General features: G+C 44.2%; 4 protein-coding genes across 4 annotated transcripts; all 4 read right to left on the reverse strand.

Annotated features, from left to right (window-relative positions):
- Positions 1-5,160, reverse strand: LOC101766081 (putative transferase At4g12130, mitochondrial). The gene is made up of 5 exons (XM_004964397.3): positions 3,382-5,160; positions 1,819-2,072; positions 1,612-1,710; positions 702-860; positions 1-618 (listed from the first exon to the last, which is right to left on the reverse strand). The coding sequence occupies exons 1-5, from the start codon at positions 3,861-3,863 to the stop codon at positions 374-376; spliced, it is 1,239 nt and encodes a 412-aa protein (XP_004964454.1). The 5' UTR covers positions 3,864-5,160; the 3' UTR covers positions 1-373.
- A 196-nt stretch (positions 5,161-5,356) lies between these two features.
- LOC101766910 lies at positions 5,357-9,176 on the reverse strand. The gene is made up of 7 exons (XM_004964400.4): positions 9,012-9,176; positions 8,183-8,571; positions 7,919-8,085; positions 7,749-7,829; positions 7,501-7,576; positions 7,312-7,410; positions 5,357-5,788 (listed from the first exon to the last, which is right to left on the reverse strand). The coding sequence occupies exons 2-7, from the start codon at positions 8,541-8,543 to the stop codon at positions 5,664-5,666; spliced, it is 909 nt and encodes a 302-aa protein (XP_004964457.1). The 5' UTR covers positions 8,544-8,571; positions 9,012-9,176; the 3' UTR covers positions 5,357-5,663.
- Positions 9,177-11,799: 2,623 nt separating this feature from the next.
- LOC101766489 (probable protein transport Sec1b) lies at positions 11,800-19,434 on the reverse strand. The gene is made up of 22 exons (XM_022825907.1): positions 19,371-19,434; positions 19,199-19,257; positions 18,818-18,899; positions 18,564-18,642; positions 18,395-18,445; positions 18,220-18,316; positions 18,093-18,125; positions 17,605-17,733; positions 16,169-16,354; positions 15,968-16,051; positions 15,793-15,888; positions 15,638-15,708; positions 15,028-15,124; positions 14,488-14,613; positions 14,296-14,391; positions 13,267-13,386; positions 13,076-13,153; positions 12,637-12,836; positions 12,419-12,512; positions 12,241-12,330; positions 12,046-12,133; positions 11,800-11,958 (listed from the first exon to the last, which is right to left on the reverse strand). The coding sequence occupies exons 1-21, from the start codon at positions 19,432-19,434 to the stop codon at positions 12,098-12,100; spliced, it is 1,968 nt and encodes a 655-aa protein (XP_022681642.1). The 3' UTR covers positions 11,800-11,958; positions 12,046-12,097.
- A 541-nt stretch (positions 19,435-19,975) lies between these two features.
- On the reverse strand, positions 19,976-21,929 carry LOC101767577 (hypersensitive-induced response protein 4; the record flags this gene model as incomplete). The annotated part of the gene is given in 4 exon segments (XM_012845064.2): positions 19,976-20,670; positions 20,895-20,991; positions 21,635-21,726; positions 21,809-21,929. Coding segments are annotated over 4 exon segments (672 nt in total), but the record flags the coding sequence as incomplete, so codon positions are not given.
- Positions 21,930-22,480: the final 551 nt, after the last annotated feature.

Genomic DNA, 22,480 nt, shown 5'->3' on the forward strand with positions numbered 1-22,480 from the left:
TGAAATGCTTTACATGCGAGATCAACGCACCTGTTATGATTTATACCTGTCCAAGAGAGAACGTTGTACAAGAACAGGATATCTCGTACAAGATCAGTCTTATTGCTGGTGCGCTGTCAACAGAGGAACTTATTCGAATAAAGTACATGCTTGGATCACATGCTGATACAGTCGCTTATTCAGATCGACGTACAAGTGAGCGCAGGCAGAGAGCAGGAAAACAGGCTCTGTGCATCGCTCGGTGAACATGGCTAAACTGAAACTGTTAGCTATGGCTGCTGCCACTCTTCAACACCTGATGGGAGAACTTCAGCTACGACCTCCCATCAGCTTCGCTGGGAGTTTTGCCGTTAGTTTGCAGCTCTTGATCCTCTCAGGCAGCTGCGCTATGCTGGTCAAGGATCTGCGTCCACTCAGCTGGCCACCAGTCCGGTTTGAACGCCTGAACCCTCACGTCCCTGTTATCGCTGATGCGAAGGGACGAGCCTTGTTTCAGTGCTTCTTCAAGTCTCAACAGGCCCATTCCGCGGGAGCCCAGGGCGGTGCTTACTGTGCCTATTTTCTTGCCTGAAGCCTCGTCCACGACTTCTGAACCTGGAGCCACAGCCTGCTCGAGTTCTGATAACACAGAGTTTCAGAATTAGCATCCGGCAACAGAATGGCGATATGCTTGTGTCATTTACCACGAGAGTTCGTTATACCTTGCCCCTTTTCGTCAACAAACTTCATTGGCATCAGGCGTTTCCGAATGACACCACGATGGTGCGTCCGTGCAATAAACTCCTGCCCAATGTAGCACCCCTTCTCAAATGAAATGGCGCCCAGGCCAGCAAAATTGTACTCCAGTGGGATTGCTTCACCTGAATCACAAGAAGACAGCTTCATAAAAAGGAAGGAACAATCTAAGCCACCTTGAATTTGATCAGGAAAAACACGTTTCCCAGTAGTTGGACAATTCCCAAAATCATGTTAACCCTGCTTTTTTTGTTCATGTATAATGTAATCTAAAGTTTCTTCTAAATAAAAGTATAAGGCCTATAGATCTTTCAAATACGTCTTTCCATGCTCCACATGGAAACTGGGAAGCTGGAAGGTACTCTAAACCTCTAGGCTAGATTTTATAGACATCAAGCCACAAACTCGACACCATCTCACGAGTTAATATTTTATCAACTCTAATCAGGTTGTTTTAGTGCATACATAGCATGAATGGCATCAGCAGTAGCAACAGGGATTGCATTCCTATTGTATTACTGGCTTTACCTCTTTTACAGTCAACATTTCATTGCATACTGCAGTTATAGTTTACAAACAAATTAATCGAACTAAATTGATAAGTGAAACTTGGAGTAGCTTCTAGTAAAAATACAAACTAGAGATAGAGACGAGGAAACTGCTAGGTGATGTGTGACTAAGAAAACATACAAGCTGACTTTGTAAATACATGAGATAAACAAACCCTATACAGGAACTAAACCTTCTCCAGAAATGTGCTAAAACTCTAGGGAAGCAGAAAAATGCAATACATATCAATGTCAAATTATCAAATATTAACTATGATAGCGTTGCATAGTCATGACTTGTGACCAACATGCTTGAAAAGAAGATTACCTTTTGGGATCTCAGTTGAACCTTCTGCAATTCCATTTTCTATCCGCCAAAGCTGATAATGCCGTTCATCCGCTTCTTTGTCAGACTCAACTAGTGGTGCTGTAAATACAAAAGCAGACTAAGTGTTCAAACGGGTCATTATTCATGTTAGATATTGAACATTATATCAGAGAAGCTTTATGACATGCCAAGAAAAAAACTACTTACGTATTGTGTCCGCTGGGAAAATTCCTCTGTAACCAAGGTAGTCCAACCTAGGATCTTTGAGCCATTGCCAACCATGACCATTCCCTTGTGCAGCTGACTCACCAGCATGATCAACACCTTGTCCCCATCCAATGGATTGAGCCTCAGGTTCTTGAGTAGATGGTTCAGTATGCACCACATTGCGTCCAAATCTTTGCCAACATGCAAAGTTCTCACTCACATTATCTATTTCAACCTTGGATCTCAACCGATATCTGAAAACAGGAAAAGGTTGTCAGATCAAAAGACATGAAATTCATTGGAAAAGGTCATTTAGGGGTAAGATTGGTTCCCCAAATGCGGAGTAAAGCTGTAACGCAATGTTATGGATCTTTCAGCTACAGCAAGGGTGCAAATTCTATGTTCTCAAACTAGAGCTTACCAGCAACACAACAGACCATTAGTTCAAGAGAAGCTGCTTAGGCCAAGAGCTGATTCACACTAAGATTCTTACTTGACTAAAAAATCGCCAATTATGGCCTATATTATCAAAGTGAGCCGCTTAATGGTCCACTCTCCTAGCCGCTTAATGAGTTGATTAATTTGTCTTTCTTTTCCTAACTGATCTTACTCTCCAGCTCCAGTTGCTGTTTAATCACAATATCCTCACAAAAGAACACAAGTTCTAGAATACATTGTTATTCTAATAAATTAAATAGCCAGCATTAACTTTGCCGGAGCTGTAGTGCAGTGTATAATTTTATTGTAACTAGTGCTAACATAATAACGTATAACAACCACAATTATTCCCAGGGAGGCTGCTTTATTCAAGACTACAAGAGCATTTCACAACTACAGTTCCTTACTGAAAACGAGCTAGCCCCAAAACACATCCAGTTGTACTGATCCGTAGGATTTTATAGTGCAAGTACAGGGCATAAACATGCAACACAATATTCAGCAGTCTATCTAATCACAGAAGTAGGGAGCATGCTAAGTTTACAAGGTGTCAACAATGTCACTAACAGAAGCAATTGAGCTAATTCCCAGCTGCAGTGAATGGACTAAAGCCAATGCATTGGTAGAATAAATGCAGAGACTGGGCCAGAATTTGCTGGCATAGCCACATGCAGGCTCTTCATTTTAATTCACATCAGCAAAAATCTTCAAGCTGAAGGGCAAAACAACTCAGGTGTACAAGGAGGCAGCAATTTCACTAAAACAGAAGAGTCAACACTGACTTGGCACTAAACTCCAACTATGTCTACAATGCGGATAATGTACTGCAAGCAACACATCAATTCATTTTCAGCTGAAGTTTGCAACACTAAATTAGACTCCCAACAGCGGGTGCCCAGCAACATGTGCGTTGACACATGTACACACCATCCAGATTTCCAAGGTGAACCTGGATTATCCTGCAAACATCTAAGAATCACTAAGCCTACTGCTTTGTGTTAAGGAACTCCCTTTTGCATTGATTAGCCCCTAAAATCCTCCCAACAGATAAACAGGTCTCCGACTGAAATGCTTTTATAGCATCGAAACTGAAAACACTGAGCATCAAGTTGGGCAACCAATCACCTCTTGAAGCACGCGACGAGCTCGTCGACCTCCGCGGCGTCGACATCAGCGAGCACCTCCTCTGGCTCCCCCTCCCCCTCCTCCTCCTGGGGCTTCTCCCCGGTCTCCGGCGCGGACCCGGTGCGGTCGAGCATCTGCGACCGCGGGGGCGGGCGGTAGAGGAAGAGGTCGTAGAGGAACCTTCCCTGGGGCGTGAGCAGCGCGGCGTAGGCGGGCGGCGCTGGCCCCCGCGCGGGCGCGTTGGGCGTGGGCGCGTACCGCTGTGGCGCCGAGGACCCGCCCGCGGCGAAGGCGCCCGTGAGGAGGTCGTTGGTGAGCAGCGAGTGGAGGAACCGCGCCGCCTCGGGACCCGCGAAGCGGACCACCGCGCGGGACGCCAGGCGGCACGCCAGCACGCCCGGGTCCGCCGGAGCGCCCGTGTGGAGCGCGCGGGAGACGCGGGCGCGGTGGAGGTGGAGGAGGCGGCGCGCGAGCGGCGGCATGGCTGGCTGGGGACTTCAGTTGGGAGCCCAGAGGAGTTGGACGCTGGGTTGGGTGTCGATGGGTTTCGGCGTTTTGGGTGGGTTTTTGGGGGAAATCGAGGAGTTTTGCGGGGGTGGCGGGCGGCGGAGGAGGTGACGGTGGCAGTTGGCAAGCGGCGGGCGGCGGGGGGTTGGGGGAGAGGAGGGAGGGGTACGCGTGGGGAGAGACGTGGCGGGAGGCGGGGGGTTTGCCGGGTCCGCGTGGCCGTGCGCCGTGTAGGTGGTGGTAGGAAAGCCGGAAAGGCCTCGTGTTCTCGACGAGAGATCACGGCCGGCGCGGGGTAAAATAGTTGGGAACTTGGCGGCCGGTGCCAAGCGGCGGAAGGCGGATGCTGGTGGGTGGTGGCGGCGGCGGGTGAGAACCGAGAAGCGGTGACGGTGCGCGGTTCACGAACGATCCGAGACGGGCGACACGTTTGGTATGGAATTTTCTTCAGCGAGGGGCACATCGGCCGCTGCGTGGCTCAGGCTCAGCTGCCGCCTGCCGGAGACGGGGGAGCCAATGCAAGGGCCGAGCACGCTCTGACGGAGGCTGCGCAACTGCCTTTGCTGATGGGCCGAGCACTCGTTTCTACCAGGTCGTCCATGTGTGCGGACCCTTCACCTCTCTCCCCTCCGTTCCAGGCTCCCAGCAACACGTCGCCGCCGCCGCTTCTCCCTGCTCCCTTCTTTCTTCTCCACGAAGCAAAGCTCGGCAGCAGCTTGACCTTCCTCTCCTCAGCTCAGCCTGTCACCACCTCCTCTCTTCTCTCTCAACAAAAGCACCAATCGGCAACTAGCAGGTAGCAGCTATCCTATCCTCCTCCTTTCCAATCCGATCACCAAATCCACAAAGAAAACAAGCTCCCCATCGATCTCCGCTCCTCCCTGCGCTACTTGCAAATCCAAGCAGCAAGCCAAGAACCACCCACCCACGCCATCCCCTTCCTCTGAATTACTTCCAATCCAAGCAGCTTGAGCTCCTCCTCTCTCTCTCCCTCTGTTTCCTCTCTCCACCGAAGAAATCAGCAGTTGCAGCCATGCGCCACCTCTCTCATCCCTCCTCTCTCTGCTCCACCGAAACAGGCAGCCAACAACGTTAGCTACTCAATCCGATTTCCACACCAACCATTCATCCACCTGCAAGCAGTGACAGCCTGGTAGCGGCACCGCTGTGCCGATATTGCCTGCGGACGACCCGTTGCCGCCGACGGACGGAGGGTAAATGACGCGAGGGAGAGGAAACCAAGCGGGAGGAGGAAAAATCGGCGGGACTGGCAGGATTGGGCGTGCGGGAACATTGGGCAATGGTTTGGGCAATTGTTTTTTTTGAGTTTGTTCCCAAAATAATTTTTTGGGTGTATATTTTGGGCACTATTGGAGATGCTCAAAATCCCAAAGCTACCGTTTTCCAAACACAGCAGCAGATCGCTTCACATAAATGCATAATCACGTCCTTCAGCGACCCAAACAAGAACACCGCCAACAAAGCAAACACAGGATCAGGTTTTGCAATATACACGATGCTTTTACAGCAAGGCTCGATGAGCCAAATTGTTCACATAAAGTGGTACACAACTACAGAAGCTTCTGAATTTGGGGCTTCTACGTTTCCATACATTCAGAGTTTCAGACAATAGCGCGTCAGGCGCTGGGCACGTTCGGACTTTCTCGGGTTACTTGGGATCCTATAGATCATTTCCTTGAAACGAACTCGGACCTGAACCAAGCAGATCTCAACAAACCGGCTGTTTATTTATCTACTTCTGCAAGATACTCTCTTCAGGAGATTGGGATGACCCGTGATTTCGGCTTCCCGTTGCGCCTCGGATCACGGCCTTGCTCTGTTCCAGGAAGCGCCCAGCCCCACGCAGATCGCCGGTCACGTCCACTGGAGCTACGGTTACCTGAAGTACACCAACAGGTAGGTGAAGAACTGAAGGTTAGAGCAGACGATGTAAAATGAGATCTCGATGGACTGACATGACTTGCGGAGGGCCATCTTGACAAACCATGCGTAAAAAATCTTAACATTCAGAATTGCAACAAAAGACTTCAGGCTTTTTTTATTTTAAATGTAATTTAGTTATTAAAGTACGCTGCACTTTTGTTTGCTAGACAGAACTTTGAATTTCTTTTATGGCTGTGGTTTGTAAGGTTTAGCCCTGCGTAGACCCTCTGTTAGAAGGCCCTGTGAGCCGTTCTGCTGGAGGTTTCCTCTGAAGTTGTAAGATGTTAATAGTGACGGCTGTCTCTGCTTTTGGATTAGGTTCCTTTTAAGTAGGTGGTGGTAAGGTCTAGTCCTGTTTAGAGCCTCAGCTAGAAGGCCCTGTGTGCCGCTATGCTGGAGGTAGCTTCTGAAGCAGTTGGTCGTTATCAGTATCGGTCTGTGTTTACAATCAAACTTTGTAATTCTGTTGCTGCTCAAGTAATGAAATTCGGGCGAGGCCCTTAGTGGAAAAAAGACAGACCTTTGAACCAGTAGCTACTAAGCAGCAAGCACCTAGAAAACCAGTCAAGAAGGAAGCATGACTTCAAGCGAGTGCACTCAGGAAATATGTTCATGTTTACAAGATGACCTTGTTGTCAGGTATGTACGCTAAGTAACATTTCATCCTACTATTAAACCATTTCTGGAATCCATATGAGTCATTAATGTTGCCATGGAAGGGATAACACTGTATTCTATAATTCATTCAAGGCTTATTCTCCAACTATCATAATTTGTTATTCTCCCATGTTGCATATGAATGAAACATGAAATACTATGCAACATGCGGGAACAATACATTGAAACATAGTAAATTAACATCTGTAACATCAGGAGAATCTGCCACATTTCCTCCCCTAAAATCACGAAATATTTTGAAACATCTAAGAATAATGTTTGCAACATCAGATTACAACATTTGCAACATAAAAAAAATCGAAAGATTTTCTTCCAAAAATCTGTCGACAGATAAATAGCAAAACTCTAAAGAATAGTGAAAGAGCAGTAATACCCACACATGTCCACTCAGTAAATGATGTTCAAGCAATAACAAGTTCAGCTTTCCGGTGTTTCACCACAGATTACGCTAGGTTTACCAAATGAGCAACAAAAATGCTTTGGTTTTATAGATTCATACCACTTCAGATTTCAGCATCTACTTGTTGATGTACACTGTAAGTGGCATCCCACTCAGAAGGTGTTCACATGAGTGCAATCTGTTATAATTTTAATTTGGGGTATTTAAGCATTCACTAAGGTTCCCACTTGGTATAAATAAAGAGACATACCAAACGCAAGTGCATGGATTGAATTTTCTTCCACGAGGAATAATGCCAAGAAAAGCAATTATCTCTTCGGAAAGAAAAATACCTTGGTTCACCAAGTCAATAAATGAGATGGCATTTGCATAAATTCTTACAAATATAAAAAGCTGCTTACCAGAATTATCACTATTAGGTGCACCAGCATTCTGATTCCAGCCAGGCAAGGGATGTCCAGCATTACCCTTCCATGATTCCTCAAATCCAGCCAGTTCATCTATAAAGCATAAAGTACTTGAGTTAAAAATGATAAAATTCCATTCTGGGCACACGAAGGAAAGCGAGATATATCATATATCAAACAAACCTTCATTCAGGTTGTGCAGTGTCTGTGTGGTGTCAACCTTTCCATCTGAATTCAGTTTCCTTGTTAGGGAATGGCCCTAAAACGTACAAGGAATAATTTGTTATAATATACCCAGATTGAAGTATTTTATTTTTGCCTTTTTGGCATTAGCGATTGATAATTCAAGTCTGTACTAGGTGCACAATCGTGTGTGCATCGGGTTACTCAACATAAATTTGATTGAAGAAACATAGCAAAGGATTGTCTACCTTATCATGTATTCCTCGTGATATTCTATGAGTGGCCTGTTTGGTTGTTGTATCTGCTTCCTTGCTTTCTTCCACAGTGATCTGCAAGAAGCATAATTATTTTCACTTCTACCACCAAGCACTGCAAAAAAAAGGGGCATCACTTGCAATCTCCTAAGAAATTAGCTTACCCCATCACTACCAGACCGCCTAGTCTTTGAAGCAGTGTAGTAAGCTCCATTAATACCACCATAGGTGACAGAAGAGCTCTGATATGTGAAAGTACGAGCTTGCGGCTGCCCTCCACTATTAGCCCTATTGAGTTCCCTCCGCAGCTGGACTTGACCACCTTCCATCCCTACAAAGAAGCAAATCAAAAGATGTGACCTCTATATATGATTCATGCAGCATCCACATGAAACTGGACAGGTAAATTGAATCAACCCGGCTCCTACCATCACTTGTATCATCTGGCTCCTGAACATAAGAATCCTGGTTCGACTGCTCGTTACCGTGCTCCGCATTTTCTCCTTCCTCATCAAGCTCTGTGATGACAGGCCTTCTGACGTTACTTCTAGGAGGAGCTTGCTCGATGAATCCATCATTCCTCATGTCACCGAACGGCCCTCCCATCGGCCCGAAAGGACTAGGTCCAAACATGCCAGGGCCACCCATCGTCCGACCCCCAAATGGCTGGGTAAAGAATGGATCATCAAAAGGATCCCTCCCTCCAAAGAAGCCAGAGATCAAGCTCCTTTGGGGACCAAAGCCACCAAACCCAGCAAAAGGATCCCTCCCGTTCTGCCCTCTATCCATTTCGCAGCAGTTAGTTGGGCCCTGCAGGCTGCAACAGTTATGGTAGCAGTCACAGTCAGTAACTTGCAATACCAATAGAGGAAGGATCATAGAACAAGAAATTTCCCATGCAAGCATCCTTCCATCCCTTCCCGAAACTAAATTTTACTAACTCCATCCTGAGAAAGGTAGTGCGCTCGTCAAACAAATGCACTGAGCTTAAGCATCACTGAACCGGTGTAATCAAGAAAGAAATTTGGGTCCATATGGATATCTAGCTCTAATTCCCCCCTTTCTAGGCACAAGACCCAACCAATCGATTGTTTCTGGAAAGCTAATACACCATCGACATGCATATTCCTCCACCGAAACAATTTGACACCACCACCAATCAGACCGGCAAGATCAAACCGAAATGCGCAACAAACAAGCACCACAGGCTCACGACTAGCAAGAAATTAATCGAACAGTTATCTCTGCCACCCTTACCTGGAGAATCTCCTGGAGCGCAGGGAGAAGGAGACGGCCGTCGAAGGGAGGGATCGCCGGAGGAATTCCCGGGTCTGGTGGCCGGAGACGGCTTTTATTTTGGGTTGGTGAATGGGGTGGCCGGATTGGGGAGAGGACGGGGAGGAGGTGAAGGCGCTGCGTGTGGTCTCTGGAATTTTTGCCTTCACCCGAACGTTCGGGTTGTGGAGGTCCGCGAACCCTCCAGACGGGTCAGCAGGCAGCCTTCAACTGGGCCAGTTCTCTGACTGGGCTAGGGCCATTCGCCTTGGCCCGCCCGATGGATGGGTGGGCTCTCTGAAAAGTTCGAGAGTTTCCGGCCCGTCTATCGAATTCCGAAGCGACCTGGACCATAAAGATTCTGCTGGGGAAGGAAACTAATACGTAGTATTGAAAATCAGTTATTCCAAAAAAAGGATGAAATCCATCCTATTGAAAAAGAAATAATTTTGATTGCTCAAAACAAGTTTCAAATGATGCATATTCATAGTGCAGCCAATACATACTTTGTCGTAAAAGTTGGAATGCTAACTCGTTTTTTAAAACCTTATACGAAAATGAAAAATTTCTTGCGTAGGAGATAAAAGAAAAAGAAATGTCATCTAGGACACATGCACATAAAAGTTGTTATTGTTGTACGGGCTTTTTATATTAAATTTGCATCGCATATGGATGCGCATTGTTTCACAATCTCACAGGTCCGGATCAAGGGATAGGGAGGGGCAGGCATGGGATCGATGGGCGTCTTCGTTTGAATTGAGCTCATCCTCAAACCGAAACGGTGAAACCAAACTGATAAAATTTTGTTCTACTCCTTCCATTTTAAATTGTAGTCATACATAATTTTTGCTATGTATCTAGACATAATTTATATATATATCTAGGTGCATATTGAAAAATTATGTATATAGAAAATCTAAAACGACCTATAATATGAAACTTGGAACGGAGATGGAGCAGTTGATAAATACTCAATACAAAGAAAATTATAAAAAAAAAGAAAAAAGGTTAAAGATCTGGTCCATCTCCATTCAATTTATATGGGTCTATAGTTTTAAACACACATCTACGAATGCTCAGGGATCATCCAAAATGGTTGGCGTGATGGCTCTGCAACACCTTTGCAAGTCTCTCGCACATCGTGATCATCAGTTCCTGTTCCAATGTCACACACGTGCAAGAGCTTGTCCTCCGGGCTCATCCAGTACACGGTGTTCGCCCGCAGCCCGAACTCGGCAGCCGGACACCACCCTCCGAAGCAGCTGGTGGAGCCCGCAAGGATGGCCCGGTCGCCGATGCTCGTCACCCTAACCGGCTTCTTCCTCGCGAAGTCCATCCTGTAGACGCTGACGCTGTCGACGGAGTTGGCGTCGTGGCCGCGGTGCACCACGCTCGCCGTGTAGAGCTCGCCGTCCATGTCCACGGTGTACATGGCAGCCATGGCCATGAACTGCCCCGTGCGGTATTGTATCGGCACCTTCTTCAGACACGGGCACACACGGCCTATATATACATGGCCAACGATTCCGATCTGATTTTCTTCTGACAATAAGAGTCACGAGCGCGCGCAATTAACCTGGAGACAAGCCGCACACATGGCAACATCGTCGGCGCCAATCAACCTCGACGAGAGCGCACTCATGGCGACGTCGTCCGCACCGACGACGACCTTGCCGTGCATTGTCTTCGACTACGGCGGCGGCGAGCAGCAGCGCGCGGCGACGCTCTTCAGCGTCTCGGACGGCGCGCACCGCGCGTGCGAGATCGACGAGCTGCGGGACAAGCGGAGCTGGCCCACCCCGCACGGCTGGGTGCTCTCGTGGGACCCGGAGACCACGGCCACGTTCCTGTGGAACCCGCCGCGCGCTCCGGCGCCAGCCCCCGCCGATAGGATCGCGTTGCCGCCGCCCGCGTCGTCCCTCCGCGCGCTGTCCGGCAGGCCCACGGACGCCGCCGCCGGCGGGTGCACGGTCCTCCTGGTAGAGCCCGGCGAGAGCACCGTCCTGTGGTACTGCCACGCCGGCGGCGGCGCGGCGGCGTGGACCAGGCACGAGTACGACCTGGACAGCTACAGCATGCCGATGCCAGATTGCGACGCCGCCTGGTTCAAGCGCACCGTGGATCGGCTCACGTCGTGCCAGGTTCTACTACCACCACTCGTCGACCCACTGCGGCGTCATCGACTTCCCGCCGGCAGCAGGGCCGCCGGAGTTCAGCACCGCGGCGATGGAAATGATATGGCCACGTGTCCCCGAGGGCGACTTCATGGTGGCGGCGGACATGTACATTGTCGAGATCGACGGTGAGCTCTACACGGTATCCGTGTTTTACCACGGCATCGACTTCAGCACCGTCGCCGACGTCGGCGTCTTCAGGATGGACTTCGCGAGGCAAGAGCATGTCAGGGTGGAGAGCATCGGCGATCGGGCCATTCTAGCAGGCTCCGGCAGCCACTTTGGAGGGTGGTGTCCGGCCACCGAGTTCGGGTTGCTGCCGAATAGCGTGTACTCGGTCGACAAACGGTTGCATGTGTTTGACATCCAACTAGGAACGGAGGAAATGCTTGAGCCGTGCAAACACATTGCAGCGCCATCACGCAAGCCATTTTGGATTATTCCTTCGCATCGATAAGCCTTATACTACCTAAGTGAAATTCTAGTTTCATCATCAGTGAAACATTTTTTTGCAAAATCGATCAATTTTTTTTCTATTATTCTCATCGTCAATAACAACACCAAAAACGAAGAAAATGTTGTACACATGTCTCTTATTTTACATCCTGATATGCATGCCAGCTCACTTCCTCAATTCAAAAATAAAGAAGAATAACGTGTGATCAGTTCGACAGACATCAGTCATTGGTGACAATTGACAACATCAACCTGATAAGATGCAGAACTATCCATTGGCCAATTATGTCTGCTGTTAGCTGCAAAAGCAAACCCATTAACAAACATACTCCGAACTGAGTAATATAACAGAAAGAAAGGGAACAAAAAAGAAGAAGAGAATGTACCTTACATCGAGTACTATAAGGTGAGAGTTCATTCCATCGCTCAGCATGCAAACTAGTTGTTATTGGCGCTACCTATCGACTTCAGCTTCTGCACTTGGCAGAGTCGTTGCATGAACATAGCAGGCTGAACTTCAGCAATCCAGTGGAAAGATTTGATGAAGAAAATGATAAACTTTAAGACAAATCGAATTTTACCGAAATAAACTGCGGAGGATCGTCGATGCTAGAAGAGCCCAAAACGATTTCACGCTTCAATTTCGTTGTAAGCTTGTGCACTGTGCGCAGCTGATCCATTGAAGTATGAAATGATAAACATCTATACGACGCAACGAGAAGTGGAAATTAGTGTTTTGCGGTAAAAGACGTGACGTACTTCGGATCTAGTGGCTCCACCAATCATGAAGACGAAAATCCGGTTGCCTAGCCTTTTGAAGTCACCAGATGAGTGCCTCAAGACTGAGGAATCACTGCCAATCCAATTTATCATGATATAAGAAAGTAGCTAAAGCTTGAAACCGTTTGAAGTAGGTGTGTTACTCAAAAATAATAAGGCCGAGTAGGTCCAAATGTAAAATTATGTTTAGTCGCTACCTTGATTGAGAATCGCCGGAGTTCCTAGACTTTGCCCATGTTGGTGTCCGCCTTGATCTCATAGACATTGGCTGTGGGTTTTGTGCGGGTGCTGCCGTTGATGCAGTTTGAGTGGTACCTTGAGGAGCAGAACTTGGCTCGCTCATAGATGGGTATTCTTTCAGAGGTAATTCACCTTTGCTCAGTTTCTCAATTAGCTCCTATTAACAAAGCATGGAACTCCAATCATTACAACTGATAATTCAACATGCAACGAAAATTCAGAAGAAATAAATTGAATATAGGAAAGTACACACGCACTTAAGAAAAATTCTAAAGAATAAAGAAAGTATACTTAATCATACATTTTAAATAATAATTTTATTGAAGACAAGGGAAGGTCATATAATTCTGACATGAGGTTTTTGTTGAAGACAAGGGAAGGTCAGTAGTCACATGCCTCAATAAGTGGGAAAAATCGTGATAATGCCCATGTTTCCTCCCCATCCTGTTTTTCTGTCCTGGCAGCATTTTTCTTCTGGTATAAAAATTAGAAACATGTTAATACAGTGGAAGGCTGTAGAAAGTATTTTTCTACAAAGTCATGAATGTCATCTCTGTACATGGAAAAGAAAGAAATCATGAGATCACCTTTTGCGCATCGAATTTTAGAGAGAAAGTACCAGTCCTTGATGACTTTTTAAAATCTGAGCCTTCCAAGTATCTTAAACACTTAATTACATCCATATCATCATGTGGAAGCTTTGCTAGCTGCATATCAGTAACTTAGCTCACTCTCATATAGCTATAGAACCATTAACATAACATGAAATTTGTCAACAGAAAATGTAGATGCTATTTTACAAATTTGTTCACAAATATCTAATGACAGAATAATCCTTAGCTTGTGAGGAATCTTCTGTATTGCAAGTTGAAGTTAACAGTCTATATATATAAGGCCCTATTATGGCCTAGGGCCTAGGCTTATCCCAATCTGGGTTAATGGATTTTTTTTTTGCAGGTAGCACTATAAGATGTCTTACAAGGGGAAAATATTTTAGATGAACTCGGATGGAAGTACCTAATTAGAAGATGTAAAAGCTACACCTTACTAGCTTTAACCTCCTTCAGATTAAACTTATTTTAAGACTATTACTACGTTGGATCTATGTCCCAGATTTACTAACCGCATCAATCAGATAGTCAAAACAGTCGCATGTGCATTTTCTACCTCACAAAAAAGAAGGATCATGATATGGTACCTTTAGTTATTTCCATGCAGGAGAGTTGTTAACATGTTTAATTTATATGGAAGCAATGTGCATTACAATTTTATTATTTCCTATAAATAATCAAGAGCTGATATGAGCTTAGTCTACCATCCAGAGTGCAAATAATCACATGATAATTCTAAGAACAAGTTGCTTTTGTATTGACATATACTAATCCGAGAGAAGCATATAGGAATTATGCAGGAGTCTGCAACTAGAATAAGGTATGACATATATGTTACATTCTAAATATCTAGTCCCTACTAATAAGCCCTATATTCTGATGCTCATAATTAGTGCAAGCAGAGGTTTACTTCCTATGTGATTGTACATCTTTGCATCTTGAATAAGGCCTGCATTGTTATACAATCAATAGTTCATAACCAGTGGAAAAATTGTTGTGCAATACCTGCATCAACTTTTCGCCTTTGTCACCTTCAAACTTTTCTGGATATACGATTGCATATATAATCAGCAACCTCAGTTTGTTTTCTGGACTCATATCCTTGATAGAAGAACAAGCATGTCAAGCAAAGAATAAAATCAAACTGAAAGGGACTTAGCAGAAATCCTGTTATTCGTTTCTCTTTCAGAAACAAACCTGCTTTGACCTAAGGATGTTGATCACCTCCTTTGCTCCTGCATCTCCAAAAACCAGGTCCTGCTCTAACTGCCCGATGTCACGCAGCCCATATTCCCTGATAAACCTGTTAATTTTTCCAGCAATCTGAACAGGAGAACATTGATAGTTTTAGTACTCATCATTTGAAATTAGAGGTAAGTATACCAAAGGATGTTGTTCAAAGTAAGCAGTTGGGGCCTGTAACCTAACAAACTTATTTCTTCTATAATAAATGAAATGACACGCAACTCTCCTGCATGTTCCAAAAAATATACCAAAAGATGTTGTATAATATAATATGTGAACCATCCTTTGGTGCCCCTTTATGATTATGTACCATAAATACAATACGTTTTAATGATAATAATTTTTTCTTCTTGCATTTGTATGAAAGTCAACTTCCTGATTCCGGTAAATTTATAAATATAGGAAATGTTAAGTTATGACTAGTAAAGATAAAGATTAAACATCAGAACATAAATCATACAGGGTAGATATTTTGTTAGAGCAACCAGCTACCTCTATATGTAGAGTCAGTTTCTCAACTTGATCACTATATTGAGGCAAAGCTTGAACAATTTTCTGCAGATCCCTTGTTGAGATTTCACCACCATCTCTAGTTGAAATGGAAACACCACAATCATTTCTTATGAAAGGATTTGGAAATATAATGTATTTTGTGGTCTGGCATCACTAGCAAATGCCATGCCAACACCTAGTGAATCAGTGATAAACCTTTTTTTACCAAATAGAAACTAAGGCTACAATTTAACTTAAACTCAAGTGTTTTAGTATCACTTGTCTTTGCAGCATTGGATCTAAAATTAGTTGTTCAAAAGAATGATGTATGCTAATGAGATGCATATGGTCATATTTGACATTTGAATTATTGTGCCCCAGATAAATATCCAACACAAGGGGTACCCGAAAGGTGAGATAGAATATGACTAACATCAGAAGCCCAGAATCACAAATAACATTATACTTTCAAAAACCATCATTATACTAAACCATAGATAGCACCAGTAATAAATAATATGAAGCATTCTTATGAAATATTGTACTATGATACATCTTGCCAAAAGAAAAACATTCGCAATTACATTCAACATTGAGAAAGGTTATGCACCTTGAATGTAGTTGCGCTGCTTTATTCTTGGAAACAAAATTATTCATCTTTTCATACAATCTCTCACTAGCCTGCCATTTTAGCTAGTGTTAGGAATAATAGGCCAAAATATATTTAGGTGATCGAAATGCACTGATGTAACACATATAACTCACGTCAGCTATGTGAGTATGGCGAAGCTCAAGCCAAAGAGGATCATGATCCTCCAATACAGCCTCCTTTTGTTCAGGTTCCGAACCCGCCTTTGATACCTTCCAACAGATAATAACACTGAGAATAAGGAAACTAAAGAGAATTTGTAGCTCGTTAACAATATGATATTACAATTACCTCGTATGTGTATTTGGTACCATCCATTTCGAGTAGATCGTGGCACATTGCATCATAGGTCCATTCATGAATAACAGGTGCTATCTTTGCAGTCATATGAAATTGTTGTAAGCTGTCATGATTATATTAACGATCTTTGCTATACTTTTAAGATGAATAAATGCTTAAATTCATTTTAGCATTAAGGTTATGCTTTAGCACCTGATCTATAGGCCTGTCAACAATGAGCAGTTCACATGTCTCCTTCTGGGGAAATTCAGGAATTGATGATTTATATTTTGACACAATATCCCAAACAGCAGTAGCAAGCCACTTTGGAACCATGTCAAATTTAGTTGTTGTAGAAGCATCTCCTTTTGGGGCCCGATACCGCACACATGGAAATTCCTGTAAAGTACTTAAATCAGCTTTCATGTTCAATAAGAAAATGGAATAATATGGCTGTTTATTCATAGAATAGGATAATAGAGATAAACACTCTAAATAAGGAGATACTCATAACTGCAGGAAATCTAAAGTTAGCATTGTAGCCTAGTCCCTCCATTCCAAAATGTAAGAAGCTTTATTACCCTAAGTCAAACTTCTTTAATTTTGACCAAGTTTATAAAAAAATGTACCAACATCTATGGCATCAATTTAGTTTCATTAGATCCACCATAAAATATGTATTGATAGTGCATTTATCTGGTATTGTAGATGTTAATATATTTTTCTATAAACTTGGTCGAAGTTAGAGAACTTTGACTTAGGACAAAACTAACGTTTTACATTTCGAAACAGAGGTAGTATATTTTAAGATGGTTTGGATAGCCTGCAAGATGAGGCTTGAAGAGATTGCCAGAATCATGTATTTTCACTTAAAACATTTGCAATAAATGTATCTATATCACTGTTTTAATCAAGGTCCTGTTATGGCAAGTGGGCCAGCTATAGGCCTAGGCCCACGAGTACTGTAGCTCGTGAACAGTACCACGAGGGGAATAAAATTTGTTTGTTAACAGATCATTGGAGATAAGGTTGTTAGAGAGATAAGGTTATTTAGATTAGATTGGGCTTGTTACATAGCTGACTATATAAGCACAGCCACACCATCCATTGTAATCAAGCAAAAAGAACCCTAAAAGTAGTCAAAGCCTCCAAGGGAGGGCAACGAATAGGATCTTTGGGCTATCTCTAGTTCTACCATATCAGTTCCATGTAGAGTATACTGATGTCATACTATCTGCATTTGAATTCAAACCACCTGCAAGTTTAGTTCAAGTGAGGAGGTTCTGGTTTGGAACTTCTGGCTTGTAGTTGTCCAACACGAGAGGTGCATCCACGTAAATTGTAGTGCAAATCAAGGAAAAACATGCTGGTGCAAACAATATTTAGGTAAATAAGCATATACCAAAATGGTACCATCCCACTATCTAACATGTTTGTCAGTAAAGATTCAAACAATAAGTATGACTGGTAACTATGAACAACATATGCTGAAACTTAGTGCCATTTCTAATAATTTTACACTGCTTGCCTTATGGAAGTAGATATAGTACCTCAGCTAGCTGTGTAGAAATTAAAAAAAGAGAGAGGAATTTTCTGCTAATTAGCAGTGGGCATGAATAGATTATAGCAAATGGAGTTCACTAACATACTTTCAATGAAGCAAATGTGGTCGCAATGCGAGTTGCCATCGTGCTTATAGTATCGTTGAACACTTTGGAGTTATTTTCACTTCGGCCATATAAATCATTCAGCGCCGTATCATGGTCGGTTACGAAGCCCTGCATATATGACCCATAAAGTTAGTAGTAGAGTGATCATCATATCGTAGACAATGAGCAGGAGACAATGGCATGCAAATATAAGTGCATCCAGCATGTTTACTGTAATTGATTTCCTATGCTTTTCACTTTCAAGAAAATCGTGAATATTTCCACTACGCTAGGAAACTTTAAAACCATTTAAAGTTCTTTCATAGTGCAGTGCAGAAGTTCCAAACCAACAAAACCAACGACAGCAATAGTTTGGTGTCAGCCTTGGCTTGCTTCCTATAACCTATAAAGGCTCACAGCCCCATGCATGTTATTAATTAATTATTTTTTAGAATTCATTGAAATGATGTAGATTGAAAGCTGAATACCTGCATGTCAATAGTAAAGAATTCCAAATTCATCTGCAATCAATGGAATCACAGCATTAGAATTTATTAGAAGAACTTGTGCCATATACCTCAAAGCAATGAACGATATATTTGCGAAATAACTTACCTCCCGTAGTGCACCAATGCGTGGTATTACACTGCTGTCATTCTTTATATAAGTTACCAGCTCTTTAGGAATCGGTGAGCTAAAGAAGATGTATGCCCTAGTGTTTGAAGTGAAATCATCAACGTGCTTCTGGAAATGGAATTCTAGCTACAAACTGAAAGGCAGTTCAACGTACTTCCTGTACAATGGACATCTCCCAGACATATCGGAAAGAAGCATTATGACACTGCAGATTGCAGAAAATATGCATGAGAGAAGGGAACTTAAGACGAATAACGTATGCAGTGTGCTACATGGTGAAATAGCTGGTGCCATGGAGCACATCAGCGCCTACTGAAAATTACTTTTCTTTTAGTGGCTGCAGAAAGTAGATAGCATCCATGGAAGGCATCGGCTCCCTTCTCTTGAACAGATCTTCGACCACTGCGGGATAAAACGATAAGATTATAGATATCTTACTTCTACCAATCAGCTTTGCCCAAGAGTTATTGGCTACAAAGAGGTGTCTTCCGAGGAAATGCAGTCAGAAGAAGATGGTAATCACCACCCATTTACTATATTCTATATGATCATGTATCCACCAGGTCTGGAAACTTACACGAAATCCCTGCATCTGTAATTTCCGCCATCTTGCAAGCATAACCCATGATCTTCACTGTAAATTTATCCATTATAAGAACCTGCAAACGTGACAAAACTAGTAGTGCTCAAACTGATGATGGTCCTTCCATAGCAACATGTGGCAGGACCATCACATGATTTGGGGGAGGAACAGCCATCATGCTTGTTGCGTTAAAAAAGGAACAGTAATGTGATGTAAGGATTGGCTTCTCGACCAAATCGTGCATTGTGCAACGGGGAATCAGGAATGTGAACTTTTTTCTTCTTCAAAACGGTATACAGTGCCCGAACAGATTGGCAGCAAGCAGCAGAGTATGCATAAACCAAACAAGCACCCGTGCACACGCATGAAAAGTACCTTCCATGAGCTTTTGGTCTCCTTATCCTTGTCCGGCTTCAGCAAGTCCTTCAGTATCCCTGCAGGACACAAGGCAGAGAGAGGTCGTGAGCCATTGATTGAAGGATCACGCGTTCGCGAGATAGAGGAGAAGAAGCGATTCAGATCGAAGAGCGCTTGTGTGTGGACGTACGGTCGCGGCAGATGTTGCGGAAGACCTTGGGGTCATCCGCCGGGGCGCCGAAGTCCATCGACATCTCGCCACCGCCGCCGCCGACTCCGAATCGCTCCGATCGACGATCAGACACCACCACCAGCACCTCCTCTTCCTCCGCCTCTTGTCGCTCCCGCACTAGCCTATATCCTGATTTAGCCGGCCGGAAATGGCGACGAGCGCAGTGGTGGGTGGGTGCATGCGGGGTGGGGAGGAGGAACGGAGGGGGCAGGCGACGCGTGGGGCCCGCCGCGATCCCCGCTGGGGAGTAGAGGAAGGCGACGATGCACAGAGGCTGGAGGCGACGCCATGGGTGTTGCATGCACGTAGTGGCGCGCGACGCTCTGCATCACAAACGGCTCCTGTCGTGTCAGATGTTCAAACCTTATGCAGGTCATGCAGATTCAGCGTCGTTTTGCTTAATCCGTGGTTCCAGCCCTGGTACTATGAGCACAGCCAGCAATGTGTTGCAGACTGTGAGACGAGCAGACCATCCCCAGAGCGACCAAATCTTAAAAAGTCTCTTCTGTGCCTCTGCCAGCAACAAGCATGCAAAATTACTGGACCTGAGCCATGCAAACACATTCCAACCTTAATGCTCTTGCATTCTGCAGTCTGCACAGATAAAAATTCACACCCGTGTATAATCAGTTCAACCACACTTTATACATTGTCTAAAAGGGCAGACACGATATGACTAGCTAGAAAGAACATGCAAAAATACGTACGGCCTGAACATTATGTCGTACAAAAATTCATTCACACTAGTTTCAGGGCCACATACAACTCCAGATGCCAAGCCGAAAGTCCTAGCACTCGTTATTTACCACTAACAACCTAATAATGATACTATAAACAGATTAGCTCAAGACTCATCCCGAACTGAAGCGTTCGTACGCACACATGTAAAAAGTGATTTACACGTTGCTGCTTGAGGCTTGCATCATGCCATCCCGGATCTGCTCGCTGATGTCCTTCACGTGGCCCGGGCCGTGGGGGATGAACACTGTGGTGTTCTTCGAGCCGTCCCCGAGCTCCTTGATGGTGTCAAAGTACTGTGTGACCATGATCAGGTCCATGACTTCCTTGGCGCTAGTGCCCGACACCGAGTGCGAGAAGTTCAGGATGTTCTCCCTGAGGCCGTCGGTTATAGCTTGCCGTTGCTTGGCAATGCCAACGCCAGAGAGATATTTCGCCTCTGCTTCTGCTTCGGCCTTCTTCACCAGAAGAATCTTCTCTGCTTCTCCTTTGTAGACGCTTGCCAGCTGAAGCCTTTGGGCTGTGATAGAAGTAGATCAGTTAAGTGAGCACAAATGCAAATGGTAGAGAATGCTACTTAAAGCTGGACATTAGATGAAAACTGAAAGGAAGCATGTCTAAAGAAAGATAGCATACACGCATAGCAAAAACAATATGTTTTAACTTCACGAACAGTGTTCAGTAAGCATTTCCCAAGCTGTATAACCTAGAAGCAGTTCTACATGTATAAAAACAGCACAATACCTGCGTTTATATCATTCATTGCTTTGCGCACAGCAGCATCAGGGATGATATCAACCATGAGGATGTGCTCAATGCTGTAACCATAATCTGCCATCACCTGAACAATAGCATGAATTTATTGGTATGCAAAGAAAGATAGAACAGGATGCAGCATACAAGAACATTGGATTGACCTCAAACTAATTTCAACATTAAATGATGCAGAGGAAACAATGTTTGAGAGAAACTAAAGAATACAAATCCAATCAAACATAGGGTAAATATCAACCAGATAAGGTTCCGATTTTATCAGAAACAAGCATAGTGTTGAGAATCATTAAGCATGTGGTTCATCTAAGAATCATTGCAGTACTTGCAGTACTTGTCACACAACAAAGTTTCATGAAATGGTATTATGGAACTATCCTCCTTTTGATAGACATATTAAACCCATACTGAAAATAAAATGGGCCAGAGGCAACAAAATAGCATGTTTAGGATGTACTGAACCAAAGCCAAACTGAGAGCATACACATAAATACTGCTACAGTGGTCAATGGTCAGACAACCAATTGCTAATTAAATGCAGAGTATCATCAGAATGTATTGAATCCATGAAACTATGCATCACAAATGCCAGCAATACATGTAAACAAGTGAAACAAAAACAATGGCCAGATGAGTCACTGCAGTAATATGCGTCCAGAATCTATGTTTTGAGCCCATCCCAGACTACAAGTAAAATCTGGCCTTGAAATTACCTTTTCAAGCTCCTCCAGTACAGCTTTTGCCACATCATTCTTTTGCTCGAAAAGATCGTCCAGATTCATTCTTGGAACTATGGCCCGAACAACTATTTATCAGAAAAATAAAAGTGTCAGCTTATACTTCAGAGAAACAGTACCAGATAACTATGTTCAGTATTAATAATTCACCGTCGAAGACATAGGCCTGAATTTGCTGTTGGGGATTCTGCAACTCATAGAATGCATCATCAGCATTTTCCTTTACAACACGATACTGAATTGTGCAAATCAGCTGGACGAAGACATTATCCTGCAAAGGGGAAGGTCGGAAGGACGTCATCGGGTGATTCAACATGAAACAAGCATCATAGACAATACTTCATCTGTCAAACAGGCTACACAGCTGGCCCAACACATGGTGGCGTATGTGATTAACAATATTCTTCCAATATCTCACAGCCCGACACTAATCTACAGGGGGAGCAGGCTACTACTACAGTCTACAGAGACACCATGTAAAGCAATTTCGATTCCCTTTGTGCAAACATAACCATCATATCCTGGAGTTCTGCAAGCAAAATTCCAAAACCATGCCCCAGATCCCAGCATGATGCAATTTCACATGATCCCAAAAATTAAACCACCAATCTAGCACAAGCACTGATAGGAACCGGACACAGTTGGGGCAAATTCTTCACCGAGCACAGGTGAATTCCAGGACTGAACCCCATGCGCTTGATCAATTTCAACAATCTAACACAAGCAATCGGACTAGAACAGGTAGAACGAAATCAATCTAGCAACACAGCGCGCGATCAGGAAGCGGGAAGGGAGCTACACAGGTAGCCTAGAACAGAAAAC

This window comes from Setaria italica, chromosome IV (assembly GCF_000263155.2).
Source record: "Setaria italica strain Yugu1 chromosome IV, Setaria_italica_v2.0, whole genome shotgun sequence".
Taxonomy (NCBI): domain Eukaryota; kingdom Viridiplantae; phylum Streptophyta; class Magnoliopsida; order Poales; family Poaceae; genus Setaria; species Setaria italica.